Genomic DNA, 16,518 nt, shown 5'->3' on the forward strand with positions numbered 1-16,518 from the left:
AAAAGTCTTTTCCAAAAAATATGTTATTGAAAGTCCTTATTGTCATGGGTTTGCTAACTTTTTGTGAAGATAATCTTTTTTTTTGGCACGAGATGTTTGCATGTGGCATGGTCATAATTCGTGCCGGACAAAAAAAAAAAAAACATCGGCGTACCATCAGGGGCGGAGAAGTGTCATAATCCCAGGGGGTGCTTTTCTAGCACCTGGCGAATGGAAGCGTCGAATTCTTGCGTATAAATTTTTTCAACAATTCTCTTTTGAATTACACATTCATGATTCTCCTAGTATAATAATATCTTTCCGAAATATAACGATTCTTTATCGTCTCGTTTCTTTTTTAACACCCTGTATAAGAGCGGCTGTTGTCGACGGGGACACCGTAGAGTGCTTGGCAACTCCAGCCTCCGTTGCCGGCCATTGGTCCTGCTTGAGTCAGCGGCCACGAGGTCAGTGACCGCTGAGTTTCAGTGGCCACGATTCACAGTTCTGTGGCCACGATTGACAGCTCTGTGCCACATTTCTATCAATATGCAACGACAATATGCATAATGCACGATATGCAAAGCACATACCTATTGGCGTGCGAGCAGTAACGGCTCTCGATACGTGTCACGTTGTTATAGCACGGTGACTTGCACTTTGCAGTGGGATACCGTACGACGGCGAGCCGAATGGCGGGCTCTCTGTTCAGTGATGCACAATGCACATGGTTCATCAATCTTTAGATATTCAAGGTGAGATGCATTGTCGACTATGCAAATCCTAACCATTGACTACAGAAATGGATGTGGAAATTAGAGATGGATTGTGTGTGTGAGAGAGAGAGAGAGAGAGAGAGAGAGAGAGAGAGAGAGAGAGAGAGAGAGAGAGAGAGAGAGAGAGAGAGAGAGAGAGAGAGAGAGAGAGAGAGAGAGAGAGAGAGAGAGAGAGAGAGAGAGAGAGAGAGAGAGAGAGAGAGAGATAGACTCCTGTCCAATTCCCGACTATCTTTCCACAATATAGTAATTACGCTATCGATGTAGGAAGATGATGATTATTGATTTGCACTATGCTCGGTAGAGGAAGCAGTAGAAGTTCCGAGCAGCAGGCGGATCGAACTTTGGAGGGCTACCATTTGAAAAATGAAAATAAGGCAAGTTTGGGATGAATGACCTCGGACTAGGTCCTCAGCCACCCCCTTCCCCACACGTAAGACAATAACTCTGAAATTAAAAAAATTAAACGTGTGAAACTGTTTGCGTGTGTATTTTCTTACACACTTATCTTTACTTACGGCTGTGATTTAACTACCATGGGTAGCGTGGCGTGTCGAGTTAACTTTTAAAGATAGCGTTTGTTTGAGTACCTATCTGAGTCGTTCTAATTTACGCTTGCCTGGGTTCGGTGCCGTCCAATCCTTCTCTCCTCATCATTCAGTCACAAAACAGACTGTGCTGGTTTTGGAAGTGATTTTTTAAGCACATATAATATTTTCTTTGGCCCGCACCATGGGTCATGGGAGCCTCACCCTCAGGACCTGTTCCTGTTCGGGTATCGCCCGCAGGAGATCTTTCAGAACACGACAGCTCGCGATATTGTTAAGGCCATGTATGAAGAATTGTTGGCAGAGGCTTAGCGCACTTGAGAGTGCATGGGATGAGGATATTGTGAGTAAACAAAATGACGGCATTTTGTTACACCGCTATATTGGGTTGTTCATTTTTTTGTAGTGAAATCATAGTCGTCTGTCATTATTATGATATATTTTTCGTCTTTTATCATCATATAGGTATACAACGACAACACCCTCCTGCAGCGACTGACGTCTCGTGCGCGTCGGATACTTCACACTGTTATCGAGCAGATTTTCATTCCGACACACCCATCCCTTATCTTTGTATGTCTACATATCAGTGTGCCTTCAAATAACATCTAGCAGCGTCCCTATCAATTCAATTCATATCAATTCATTGCTTAACGCCGGATAATGTCTCGATACGAATTGGCCATTGCAGCATGTCTAAATGGCATCTGCTATTATTGCTTTCGTGCCTAGCCCTCGGGCCCAGGAGCTTTCAGATTTTTGCACCCTGTATCTGCGACTGCCCGTTATTTGTGGGGTCATCTCAGGGCGCAAACAAATGAAAACCGACTGTTGACAAAGCCGAGCACATGTCGCGGCGGACCAGGGTTCGAGTCTCGGCAGTGTCAGGTCCGAGTTTCGTCGGGCCGGAGGCGTCAGTCGCCGGTGCCCCAGAGGAAGGGGCGGCGGCGGTCGCCGCTCAGGGTTTGGTGTTCTCCAGCTGCGTGACGAGTCGGCCGCTGCGGTCCTGCAGAGGCCGCCAGTTGTTCACCAGCCGCTTCTGCTTCTGCCTGTCCTCGTACACCTTGGTGGCGAGGTCGTAGAGCAGGTGGGTGCTGACGTCCACCGGCTCGGCCGACACGAGCCACGTGGCCACCGGGTTGCACGGCGGGCTGGTCAGGCTGCCGTAGTAGGCCAGCACGCGAGTCAGCGCCTTGCTGAGCAGGCCGTGCACGGGCGTCAGGTCGGCAGCGAAGGTGACCTCGCTGCCGCGCGCCGCCAGTGCGTCCAGCTGCTGCTCCAGCCCGAGAGAGGGGAACGCGGCCTCTCCCGCCGCCGCGGAGGACCCGCTCAGCAGCACGCTGACGATGGCGATGCCGCCCGGATGCCGCCGCGCCTTGGCCATGCTCTCGTAGAAGTTGTTGTAGAAGACGAACTGAGCCTCGCCGTCGAAGAACTCCTTGTTGATGGCGTGCTCGGAGCCGTGGGTGCCGCCGGCGTCGCCCCAGTGCAGGTCGATCGTCTCTAGGGTGTACACGCCGAACAGCGGCTTCTTGTAGGAGACCAGCTGGATGGCCGGCTGGCTGGCGTTGCCCGGCGCCAGTCGCAGCTCGATGCGCCGGCCCGTGTTGATGGCCGTGACCTCACCCTCGGCCAGACCGTCTCCGGGCACCAGCTTGGGCGGTCGCGAGTAGGCGATCCGGTCCCGTGTCAGCGCGATCGGCGACTGCAGCGGCGAGTCGCACAGCGGGAACGTCTCCTGCCACAGCTCCGGCTCGTCGTAGTTCCACAGATAGGACGGCGCGTCCATCGGCCAGAACTGCAGCACTATGATGACGTACCACCACGGCAGCATGGTGCCGGATCGGACGGCGGCTCCGCTGCGCTGCGCTCCTCACTGACCTCGGGCGCGACTGCTCGCGCGCTAGCGGCCCTTCCAGCGGACTGCGAGCCGCCGGCTTCGGGGACACCTTTAAGCGGTGCAACGGTGCAAACCTGGTCGGCTCGGGAAAGGGCGGCTTTATAGTTTTTCGGTGCCACCGGTAAAAAATGGACGTCAGAGCATGGTGAAAACCAGTCGAAAGCTGACCATTGCATGGCGGCAGCGGCCAGCAGGAAAGTGATGGTCGGATCGCCGGCGATAGCATATTTTGGTGGAAGCGCTGCCCAGTTTTTGATTGCACGCGACGTCGTGTCATTGATGCAGTTGATAGATAATAGTATACCTGGGTGGATTAAAACGTCACCTAGAAAAGGAACTAAAGAGGGAATAGAAACTACATAGTGGGAAGACATAGCGTGGTCGCTTTGTTTTAGGCAGCTTACGCACCACATAATTACCTAATAAAATGATGAGAGGAAAATACCACTGCGCGCAGTGGCGGATCCAGGGGGGGGGGGCAAAATGGGCATTTGCCCCCCCCCCCAAACGGCATGATTTTAACATTACGCCTATGGACGATGCATGGAAAGAATCGATAAATTTTTATGGTTTGCCCCCCCCCCCCAAACCTCTGAGCTGGATCCGCCTCTGACTGCGCGATAACATGTTTCATAACGTAGCATCAATTTTCCAGGAAAATATTTTTCGTATTCAACCATTCCTAATCCCACCGCTGAATGCACTTGAATCCACATTTCAAATTTACATACATAACAAATGTTTAATTGGATCGGCGGATTAAATGATGAACCACGTCATGAGCAGACACCATGCACTAACAAACACTAAATTTGAGCGTTTTATTCCGTCATCTTGAGACGCTAAGCATAGAAACTAAGCTGCCAAGCAAACTGAGGCCGGATACGTTTAGTGCACGCAAATGACACTTGGCAGCACCAATGAATATTATATTAGTTATTTTCTTGAAAGTAGTACAGATGTCGTCTATATTCTTTTTCTTTTTTGTTCATGTTTTATTACTCCCTTGAAAAAAGGCCAACCGAAAAGGGCTTAATGGTGTGCAGCTGTTAATAAAAAAGGAAACTTTTTATACAAAATGTGCATATGTTAAAGTGATGGACATTGGACACTAACGTCTCAAAGCTGAACCTGAATCGAAGAAGACAGCTATTTCGGTTATTTCTTCTGAACTGTTTAAATGCGTACATACTTATCATCAGCTGCATTTGGGTTCTCTGTAACATTTATTTAAACAGAATGGGCCGTTTTTGCAGAGCATAACACACTATACTTCACCTGTCGAGGCGTGAGGTTCGTGAGCATGGGCAGGAATGTCGACGGCCCATAGTGAAACCGATACTCCTGTGTGCGGCGCCAACCTATTTTTAAACAGAACAGAGTCCCACATCCGGGACTTTGATGGTCGCAGGAAACTGGCAGTTTGTTTGTCAACTTTTCAATGTGACCGCCGTGGCTAGCCACATTGCGTGACGGTCATCGTCATCGGTTCCCCAACGAGGTAATGCGAAACCAGGCAACAGATGTATCAGAGAACTTACGTCAAAGCGTGACGACCATAATGTTTATTAAAAGATCACATTACGAAGATATTCACGACCAAATGTAATTTGAGCATGTCCCCCGTCATCATCTTTACCTGTTTGTTTGTGAATAAATGTTATCTTTATCTGCTCGGAGGTGGTTTCGGAGAGCTAGGTGGTTTCGGAGAGCTTGTTACCCGCCTGCTTACCTGCCCTGCCATCCTCCCAACACGGCTTCCTTCCAAACCGATCCTGCGTCTCCAACCTTTCCTGTTTCCTTGATCACTGCTGGTCCTCGATTGCGAGAGGAAAGCAGACTGACGCAGTCTATACTGACTACTCTTCAGCTTTCACAAGCGTGAACCACACCCTACTCCTGCACAAGCTGCATCACTCCTTTGGCATATCTGGTGTCGCCTATGACTGGCTCTGCTCCTATCTCAGGAACCGGACACAGCGAGTAGTCCTCAATGGGAAACGCTCACAGTGGATTCCTGTCCAGTCGGGCGTCCCAGAGGGCAGCATCCTGGGCCCCTTACTGTTTGCGTGCTATGTGGCCGATATACCTCACCACATTGAGACCAACTGCATTGCTTATGCTGATGATCTCAAGCTTTACCACCGCATCAGCAGTCCCGCCGATGTCCTTTCCCTGCAGGCTGACCTTGACCGCCTCCACCTCTGGTCGAACACGTGGAGACTTCGTGTTAACCCATCTAAGTGTAAATTCATTTCTTTTACCCTTCGTACGTCACCTGTTGACGCTGTGTACAACTTGGATGGCCATTCGCTTGAAAGGTGTAGTCAGATCCGTGATCTAGGCGTAATATTAGACTCCAAGCTCACGTTTTGTCATCATGTCGATTACACCATGTCAAAGGCTAATCGGATGCTTGGGCTTCTCATGAGGAGCATGCAGATGCCGGACTGTCCTCGTGCGGCACGCTTCGAGTACAAAGCGATGTTGAGCGTTTTTAACGCGCATGTCAGGTCCGTCCTCCAGTACGGTAGCGTGGTTTGGAGTGGGGCCGCCGTAACCCATCTTGCACGATTGGAACGGCTACAGCACCGCTTCCTTATGTGGCTAGCGGCGAAGACCCAGAGACGCTGTCCCTCTCTAGACTATCGTGCCTTACTGCAGCATTTTAACACTGATTCCATTAAAGCTCGCCTCGTTCATGCCGATATCATGTTATTGTACAGTGTGCTTCATCATCGTATTGACAGTGCTCACCTGGTCTCCATGTTTGGTTTGAGTGTACCGGGGAGGCGCAACCGTCGCACCGGCCTTTTTCACATTCCATTCGGGAGAGTGAGCACTGTGAAGAACAGCTTGACCGCGCGCATCCCTCTTGTGTGCAACGAATTCCTGACGCATAGTCCCTCCGTAGACTTTTACCACCCGTCTGCATCATTTCGGAGTGAGGCTTTGACGTACGCCCATACTCTGGGCAGCTACATTGGCTGATTGAATACCTACACTACAGCCTCTGTTTTCAGTTTTATGCATGTGTTCGTGCATTTTGTCGATTGCCTTTTTAGCTATGTGACTGCATCCGTAAGTGGGCTCTTTGTGCCTGTGGGTGTCTTGGTGATAATAAACAAATAATAATAAACTAAACAAAAGGATGGCCTGTTGCGCCTGTTGCACTTCATTGTATTTTTACGCATTTCTAAGGGAGTTCGTCCCTTGGTAAGCGGCTTCCGGTAGCATTTAATACCTACGTTTAAGTACGCACTATGAGCATAAATTTAGTGTAAATTTCCTATTCATTGAATAATAGGAAAGTGTTTAGTGTGAAGGCTTCAATGATGTGTCAACATTACGACAGAAGGAAAGGAATCAGTGTTCTGCTCCTTTCTACACTAAACAAAACAGATTTTTGAACAAATACAATGCTTCCTACAATTATCTTATAATAATAGCATGAATCATCGTCTCCGATCACGAATTGTTGCACCAAGCACGCTATCAGACTTCCGTTCCTTCTGATGAACAGCAGTTCACTAGAAGCCATCGCCCGGTTCGTTTGCTTTCACTGTGAGTGTGCACTGTTTCACATTCACTATAGCATCAATCAAATGGCACTGTGTCGCTAAATACCTATGTACCTAACAATAAAGAAAGGCGGCATGATGCGTTGCTACACATAGGTATTAGCCGTTTTCACAACGGGCTATCCGACGAGTGCACCTATTTTGACCAAATCTGCACCTAATCTCTTTTACAGCAAATATCTTTATTTAATGTAGTGGATGGTGTTTTTTTGCCATGATTACTGTAAGTAAGATGGGAAAGAAATTGATCATCAACATGGCACAAATGTATTATTTTAGCAATTGAAAAGACCGAAATACAGAATAAGCTTTCACCGCTAAGGCATCATCAGATTCTAAGTATTTTTAAAAATACTTAGAATCTGATGATGCCTTAGCGGCGAAAGCTTATTCTGTATTTCGGTCTTTTCAATTGCTAAAATAATACATTTGTGCCATGTTAATGATCAATTTCTTTACCATCTTACATATCTTTATTTTATGAATTTATGTCAGTGTTTTAATCGATGATACTCTCTGATAATATGACAAAGCAGGCATATAGGCAATTAGTGCAACCCTAGCTGATAGCTACTAACTACTAAGAGACACACTGAACCTAATTTGACCAAATCTGCACCTAATCTGCACCAGATGTGCACCAAATGTGTACCAGATGGCCGTTGTGAAGACGGCTATCATGTAGGCACATTTTATGCTGCAGTGCACATACTACAGTAACCAAATACCGCCGTACTTTCTGGCATTCTATGTCATTCAACAACGCTTAACCTGAGTGGTGAAGATTTGTTCCATTTGACTCACTTCGTAGGGTATGAATCCTTTCGGCTCTCTTAGCGCGTTATCATCGCAACCTAGCACATGCATTAACCCGCGCCCCGTAGGGCTACCGGCGGACCCTACCACCCGTAGGGGGGGGGGGGCCGTTTCGGCCCCCCCCTAAGATCTCGGAAAGTTACCGGCCGATTTTCAAAATTCAAACGGCGTTTGATAGCCCTACCCGGGAACTACCTTGTGACCAAATTTCATTGACCTAGGTCAAACCGATGACGTCACAGGTCAGGTCAAAGGTCAGATTTTCACCGTTCACAGGCAATTCAAGAAATGTGCTGTGAAATCGAGTAAATTGGTAATTTATTGAAAACCATCGATGGTATATTGTTCGTCAAACACATACTTTGCTATTTGAGGTCACTGATACCAGGTCAGGTCACAGCGAGGTCAGGTCACCGGGGGTCACAATATGAATGTGTCGTGTGATACATGTTTTATGGTCCATTTTACATGACAAATGCGATTATGTGGGTTAGGCAGCCTTTGGGGCCAGCCTAGGTCACGTTTTGGTGAAGGTCAGGTCAAGGTCAGGTCAAATTAGGTCAAATTTCAAAGTTGATATTTTTGCATAAAATGGGTATCCATTCGATGCAGCTCGTCACGGGGAGTCTAATGGTGGTCTTTGTGTGCTCTACGAGTTCTAGAATTGCGAAAAATTGAGTTTGAAAATTTAACGTCATCATTTTTGAACAGTTTTTTCGCTATAACTTGGCCAAAAAACGAGATATCGATCTGAAATTTGGTATGTAGATAGAACACGGTAGGTACTATCACATATTTTCCGGTTTTTTCGAAACTCAAAAACCTTTTTGGATTTTTTTGCTAATATATCCAAAAAAATGCTTTCTTTATTTTTGGGGATCAAAACTCAAAAATTTCAAAAATCCGAGATAGCAGTTTTGTAGCCCTGTCAATTCTACACCTTTTATGTCTTGATCATTTTTCTGTATCTTCAAAGCTGTAGGCCTGACAGGTCTTCTCGCGAAGGTCTTTTTTCGGTCGAAAATGACAGAACATGACGTCACTCTGACGTCATTTGTGGCCAACCTATCACGGCCGTTGGAAACATTTTTGGTCACAATGTGTAAAATTGATGCCAGGAGGGGTCCTGAAAGTTTGGTGGCGATATCTCTAGCCGTTTAGGAGATATCGACCGAAAAGGACAGGGGGGGCCGTTTCGGCCCCCCCCCCCTACGGGGCGCGGGTTAAGGCAAAAAGGTTGTTTGAAGGCGATGTGCAGCGCCAATGCTGTAGGTCTCCAATGCCTTTATGTGTGGTGTAGGATGTTTTCACGTCTCATGCATCGATTATGACGTCAACCGAACGGTACCATTTTGAGCATATCCTAGTGGCTACTGAGATATGACAGCCATGCAATAGTTCAGTGGGGCTGTGCAGCGGTATTTGTGACCTTGGATGTCTCAGAGGTTTTCAACTTCACCATCTTCAATACGACTTACAAAACCGGATACATTTATCCAAGTGGTATCATTTTCTTTTCAATGGCCGCTTTGCTGGCTCTATATCGCCGATAGAATTAGCGATTTAGGTGGAGGCGTAACTGTGACACCCAGTACCGGCGCGGCGACGGGACCGTTTCACCATACGGACAGACCCGGAGGCCAGTCCTTCAGCAGCCCGTGCCCAGCGAACCGGTTCGCGTGACCGGTCCAGGACACTGCCGACCCTCGGACACGGATACCCCATGCACGCGCCGGCCGGCACTGTCGCTCGTGCATCGAATGTCGCGCCGGCTCGCGTGCCAAGAATCGCCGCTCAGGAAAAGGGCCGCCATCGGTCGAGGGCGCCACCGAAGACGCCGGCAGCGTGGCATTGATAACGGGGTAGACCGTGGGCTGTCGCCCTTGAAGGCTCTGCTGTCCGCCAATGTCCTTTTTGCTGCAGAAGGTGTAACAGGTGGTCTGACACTAGCGCTAGGCGCCTTAGATAAGGCTGAAAGTTGTAAATATCCGTGTTTACACGATAATATGCGAAACTTATGGTTGACATATGAGCTTTTGTATTCTGCTTGTCATAATGGTTGATTCCGAATCTTGAGGCGAAGAAGCCTCAGAACTTTAAATAAAGTAACAGCACAGAACCCTTGCGAAAATATGTCTGATTAACCCGCGCCCAACTGGGGGGGGGGGGGGCTATTCAAAGTCCCTCTCTTTTTCTGCAATAACTTCTAAACCGCTAAACGAATCGACGCGAAACTTTTAGTATGTACCTATTATTTATCAGTTTTACGCATTGTGTCAAAATAAAAACTTCGTAGCTACCATAAGTCAACCGAAAATGACGTCAGACTGACGTCATGTTCGGCCGATGTCGACGCAAAACATTGAATTACGTCAATCGCTCTCAAGAGCTCAGTTGTTAAGCTAGGTCCAATCTATTTGCATGAGATGACTCAGAATTCACTTTGCTATCAATCTGTTGTCTCGGATTTTTCAAATTTTGAATATTTTGAGAGTTATGTATCCTAAATCTCAAAATTATTTTAAATCTTTTTTTTCAAAATGTTTTTGACTTTTCAAAAGAAAAAAAACACACGGAATATGTGTGATAGAACACATGCCTATGATATACTGTACAATGTTTAGCCAGATATCTTCTAAAATGGCCACGTTATAACTTATACGAATGATAGTAAAAATTTCATATTTATAAATTCTTTAAATCAATTTTTCAGTACGTAATTGACATCGTACACCAATACAAATGGCACCATCGTGTTCCTGAGCTCAAACGGCATCCGATACACACTTTTTGGTTGAAAAAATGAACTTGAAAAAAATTGACCTTTTTGGACCTGAAATTGTGACCTGACCTCGGCTAAATTCAGCTCGAAATGACCTCCAATTGCATAAACGACACATAATTCGAAATATATGGCCTAAATGAACCATAAGACATGTTACACGTGACCGATGCATGATACAAGATGTCCGTGACCTGGGATGACCTGGCCCTGACCTGAAGATCAAAGTACAAGTTTGGTACCCTCAGGGTACCTTAACCTTAAGCATCTATTCACGAGTGTGTAAACCAAAAATGAGCCTGAGCTGACTTGTAAGCCGGCGCGGCGGTCAGAGCCCAAAATGTGAACAAGCCAAGCATTGATAATTTTTACTTTGGCGTGACCTGTGACGTCATCGGTGACCTCGAGGTCAATAAAGTAAGATTTCGGTCGACAATTTTTTCCAGGGCTATCAGACGCCGTTTGAATTTTTTCTTACAATCAGCCTACTAGTTTTGGCGTTAGGATGGGGGCTATGAAGAGACCCTCTCCCCCCCCGCCAGTAGGGCGGGGGGGGGGACCCCAGTGGGGTCTCCCCCACACGCAGACCCCAGTGGGGCGCAGGTTAATAAACGTGTTTGAATGCCTATTGCTGTCGCTCAATATGTGCCCAAAAGGTATGTAATGTTTATCTTTATTTATTTGCTGCAATATTTCTTAGAAACCGCTAGCCAGACAAACGGGATGGAAGCTTTGGCTTTGGTTTGGGCTATATCAGGCGTCTATTGAGCAGATAAATCGTGCGATACCCTTCAGGCCAGATTCGTGTGTATTGATAATAGTCCACGTAAGGACTTTGATATCGCCTGTGTAAGTTATGTTACCTAGATAATACGACAGGTATCGAGAGGTGCATATGTCGTTCCATATGTCTGCCTACAAATAAAATGAGCTGGAGGGTCAGAATTTAAAGGGCGGGACGGTGGGAGATAAAATCAAGTGACGCACTTAGAAGTCAGCTGTGTTGTTAGGACATAAGTTTCCATTGACCATTACTGACCATTACTACTGCTAATGAAGGTTGGACCCTAGTTTCGACAGCAAGAGCGAAGGGATCAAAAAGGCACCGAGCAGCTCTGAGTCATCTAATCTTTATCGTTAGCACAGTTAGCACATTGGACGAGTAGAGTATAATGTTAGAATTGATTAAATTCAAGGTCAAAACGGTTTGAAAAGCAACATTCACAAGCGCTCAATTCCGCTTAGCGGGCACCCGGGTGGAAAGTATCCATTCAACCATTCAACCATTCAGACTAAAATTCTAAGAATAGCTCTGGTTCCACCATTCAATCACGAACACACCGTCCCAGGAATCTATTGCCAGCGGCTGTCCAACTGGACAGTCTTCAAAGGAAGACAGCTCCGCAGTTGAGTGCAGCTCGGCAGCAGGGCCGACCTCTGTGCCCGTCCAGGCGAGGTGCGGCACCTTGCTCCCCTCCCGTCCCGTACGCCTAGCGGCAGCTCGGCAGCAGAGCCGACCTCTGTGCCCGTCCACTCTGAATCGGGCACCTCCCATAATGGTACAGGTGACGCCACCAGGCTGTGCTGCCTCAGCGCCGCATGTCGTGCCGCTCGAGTGCAGGAAAACGGAACAGGGCTGACGGCGCGACGTGGGTACGACGTCATCGGCTTCCACTGGCAGATTCTAGCCTAGGGGAGCGTCTGGGGTGAACATTCCCTCATAGCGTCCGATATTATTGTATACATATGTATCGTTGTTTCGCAAAAAAAAACTGTAAAGGAAATGTTTGCTTCGAAATACAGAGCAACCTACAAGACGGCGTAGTCCGATGCATTTTTTTATTTGTTTACGTCGCATGTTCATCTCCTGCCAACTTGAACTCAGAGAACGTTTTTTTTCGGAGAAGCTTTCCCTCGCCATGTCTCTATGAAACACGAAAAGGTGGAAGGCAGACAGCACAGTTTCGGCACCACCAATGTCGGGCTTAACTTTCAAGGAGTACGGTAAGTAGTAAGTACAATGTAGATCTGGATCATTCCGGGCGTTTGGCCTTAGGTTTAGGCCTTAGGTTTAATTTATTTGTAATTGCATTGAATCTTGCGAATATAGCAATCATATGCAAGTGTAGACTGTTGACAGAAATAACAAAAGAAGTCCATATCGATAAGGACGCACTCAGGGGTAGGCAGAGGCGGATCCAGCTCAGAGTTTTTTTTGGGGGGGGGGCAAACCATAACAATTAATCGATTCTTTCCATGTCTCGTCCATAGGCGTAGTGTTAAAATATGCCGTTTGGGAGGGGCAAATGCCCATTTTGCTCCCCCCCCCCCCTGGATCCGCCACTGGGGGTAGGGGAGATCTATTCAAGACATAGGGAGATCATAGACATAGGGGTAGTAGGTAGGGGAGAATGGAGATCTGTTCAAGACATAGGGCAAGTCAGTTGGGTGATGCGCCAGCTGGCTCATCCCCAGCCAGATAAAGACCAGTATAACGCCTTTTGGGGCGACTAACGGAGCGAGCGAGAGGGTGGGCCTCGCACGTGCGAAATCGTGAGGGGGTACCTCCAGCTGACTTGTGCACGGCACCCTACTAACCGGTCTCTAGCGATGTGCCAAATTTGAGCACAATCGGCCCAGCCGCTCTCGAGATCTGGAAGCGGCACCCTGCACGTGCGCACGTGCAAAATGGGTCCCAACTGACTTGTGCACGGCACCCTACTAACCGGTCCCTAACCATGTACCAAATTTGAGCGCAATCGGTCCAGCCGTTCTCGAGATCTGGAATCGACCCCTGCACGTGCGCACGTGCAGCAGCACCCCAACTCTGGCACATGGATATGCATTGCCTAATGGGTGCCTACCTACATGCCAACTTTCAGCGCAATCGGCCAAGTAGTTACCGAAATATTGCAACAATTACAAAAGTGACACCTCTTCGTTTTGCACGTGGCACGTGCATAAGGGGTCACCCACATGCATCGGGAATAGTCCAATACTTGGTAGAAGGAATGAAGCTACCCTACAAAAATTACCGCGTGTAAATCGGTCAAGTGGTTGCTGAGATATAAGCGTCGCAAAAGCGTGACCACGGCCGGCCGCTCATACTCAGAAATTTCCGTTAATCTAAGGAAAGACTACGCTCGCTTCGCTCGCTCCGTAATAACGTTATTCACTTTCTTCATGTGCCTGTCTAAAGTCGATTTTCAAATTGACTTATAGTTACCACGTGGAAAAGCCATTATTCTTTTCATTCAAAAATAAGTTCCTGAAGGCAAAAAATGAATGTACTGACATCGTGTGCAAGTCATCGTGTTATGACGGCCATGACATCGTCATGGATTAGGTATTCCTGGATCGGACACTCCGCCGATTTTCCGACCACCCGGCGGCGGCGGCGGATTTCCCGACGGCGAGGGCGCTGGCGCCATTTTAGCATTGCGGGCTATGGGCGGAGCGTGTCTTTTTGTATACTTTTGTCGTTTATTACTTACCTATAACCGATTTTGATGAAAATTTTTGTTTACCTGGTAGAACAGGAATTGAGGAATGTCATGGAAATATTCTTTTCCCAGTTTTGATTTAAGACGTTGCTTAAATTCTGCTGACAAGTGAGGGTTCGTGATTACAGCCGAAGAGCCAATGTTAGAATAAAGTTAAGTTTTATGCGATAACCTTAAAATAAGTTGATATTTGTATTAAATCATCAATAGGAAGTTGTTTGAGTGCCGAGGAACGATGATATTTGATGATAAATTGCATCGGCAAGTCAAGAATACCGGCTCAGTTTATGGGCATCAGGTAATGATTCTGTATGTGATAGTGACTAAATGGAGCCATAATAATCATAAGAAAGGACTAAAAATTATGTTTAAAGTGTCTGAAATTGTGTCTTATGAGCTAAAGTTCGCTAATTTCGCCCTCCATTACCGCGTTTTTAGCACGCAAGCCGGTGCGGCGGCCGCCGGCGCACTCGCCGCCGATGTTTCGGAGCTCCGCCACCAGGGCGGCCGCTTGGTCGCCGGCGCTAGTGTTGGGGAATAGGGAGTGTCCTATCCAGGAATACTTCATCCATGACATCGTCGTGGCACGGGTCGTAGATAGACCCAGGCCACCGCCGACGGGCCGTCGCGGGGTACGAGCTGAGAGTCTGGGAACTAGAAAGCCAGTCAGAAATAATTTCGATAAAATTTCATCATCTGTGAAAACAAATAGGCACCAACTAGTTTTCTCAGTAATTCAGCCAGCAGTTCTCGTGCTGTGTTCAAAGTGACATTTGCAATGAGGGTCGAACTTACTAACATTAAAGGGACCCTCCCACCTTCAAAAAAGTTAATGAATTGGCATGAAAGTGATGTCGCTCGGTTCAGAAAGAGCAAAAACGAATATCTACCAAATTTTATCGAAAAATATTCACCGGTTTTCAAGATATTAGACTTTTACTTTTGTTTACTTTTGGGATCTCCGCTGTTCCTAGCGACTTTATTTGAAAGGGCGGCATTTGTTGCGCGCAAAGCAGCATATACCACCGCGTGCTACAGAACGTTTTAGTCAAACATTTAACGGACGTTCGAAAGCCTGATGACGTCATCAGATTCCCGTAATGGTTAAGAGATAGGGACCACGCTGGTCCCACCCTGCAAGTAAAGGGAAGAAATTTCTTGAACACCATAAAGCTGCGGGGGTTGCGACCAGGATAAATGGTGGTTTCTGAGCCTGGCCGCAAACTTGGCTATCTCAACTCAAAACTAATGTTAAGATGGGAGGGTCCCTTTAATACCTTGGTCAAATCATTGCAGTGTTTCTCACTCTCAGCCCTCCCGCTCCCCAGCCCATGAATCTCCCACGCCGCCCCGCACGTTCCCACGCGGGCCGACTGCAGGCCTACGCAGATTGTCTCACGGCCGGCAGTGGGCGGAGCCAAGATGGGGCCGCCGCACTGTGATTGGTCAGCGCTCCGAGCCAATCGCAAGGGAGTCAGTTGAGTCACCGACTAAGAAGGCTGAATGCACTAAGTTTAGGTATATTAACCCTCGCCCCGTTGGGGGGGGGGGCCATTTTGGCCCCCCCCTGTGGTTTTTCCTGAATAGCAAGAAAACGGCGGCGCGCAGCGCCGCCAAATTTTCAGTACCTTCCCGGGCATCAATTTGACACCTTCACACCAAATTTCAAGTCTTAGGTCACCTTAGGTCAGGAGTTATTGAGGTCAAACTGAGGTCATGTTCGAGCAAAAATGAGCAAAAAACATGCAATCTTGAAACGCTCACCAAATCTACAGTTATCAAGCAATTTCAAAGTTCTTTATATGATCTTGTAGACAAAAAGCGGCGCTACAAAACTGCTATCTCGGATTTTCAAAATTTTTGGTTTTTGACCAAAAAAAATTCAAAAAATTGATTTTTTTAGAAAAACTTTGAAAAAATCCAAAAATTTTCCGAATTTCGAAAAAACCGGAATATATGTTATAGTCCCAGCGCTCTTCTATATACATACCAAATTTCAGATCGATATCTCGTTTTTTGGCCAAGTTATAGCGAAAAAACTGTTCAAAAATGATGACGTCAAATTTTTGAACTCAATTTTTAGCAATTCTAGACCACGTACGGCAAAACAAAGACCACCATTGAACTCCCCGTGACGAGCTGCATCGATTCGATACCCATTTTATGCAAAAATATTAACTTTGAAATTTGACCTAATTTGACCTGACCTTGACCTGACCTTGACCTGACCTTGACCAAAACGTGATCTAAAATGGCCCCAAAGGCTGCCTGACCCATATAATCGCATTTGTCATGTAAAATGGACCATAAAACATGTATCACACGACACTTTCATATTGTGACCCCCCGTGACCTGACCTCTGTGACCTGACCTGGTATCAGTGACCTCAAATAGCAAAATATGTGTTTGAAGAACATTTCCCCATCGATGATTTTCAATGAAATGCATTTTACTCGATTTTACAACGCATTTCTTGAAGTGCCTGTAAACGGTGAAAATTGGACCTTTGACCTGACCTGTGACGTCATCGGTTTGACCTAGGTCAATAAAATTTGGTCACAAGGTAGTTCCCCGTTGGGGCTATCCAACGCCGTTTACCGCTTGTCGCTATGTTGCGTGGTTCTCGAGATCT

The 16,518-nt window shown here is 47.0% G+C and overlaps 1 protein-coding gene across 1 annotated transcript; it reads right to left on the reverse strand.

The window, feature by feature from the left end:
* Positions 1-1,725: 1,725 nt before the first annotated feature.
* Positions 1,726-3,273, reverse strand: LOC122367700 (carbonic anhydrase 2-like). Its single transcript, XM_043341037.1, has one exon. The coding sequence runs from the start codon at positions 3,135-3,137 to the stop codon at positions 2,262-2,264; it is 876 nt and encodes a 291-aa protein (XP_043196972.1). The 5' UTR covers positions 3,138-3,273; the 3' UTR covers positions 1,726-2,261.
* Positions 3,274-16,518: the final 13,245 nt, after the last annotated feature.

Source organism: Amphibalanus amphitrite, unplaced genomic scaffold (genome assembly GCF_019059575.1).
Source record: "Amphibalanus amphitrite isolate SeventyFive unplaced genomic scaffold, NRLGWU_Aamphi_draft 000890F_arrow, whole genome shotgun sequence".
NCBI classification, from domain to species: Eukaryota; Metazoa; Arthropoda; class Thecostraca; order Balanomorpha; family Balanidae; genus Amphibalanus; species Amphibalanus amphitrite.

Excerpts from the sequence above, each read along its gene's own strand:
- LOC122367700 (XM_043341037.1), bottom strand. The coding sequence starts at position 3,137 with ATGCTGCCGTGGTGGTACGTCATCATAGTGCTGCAGTTCTGGCCGATG.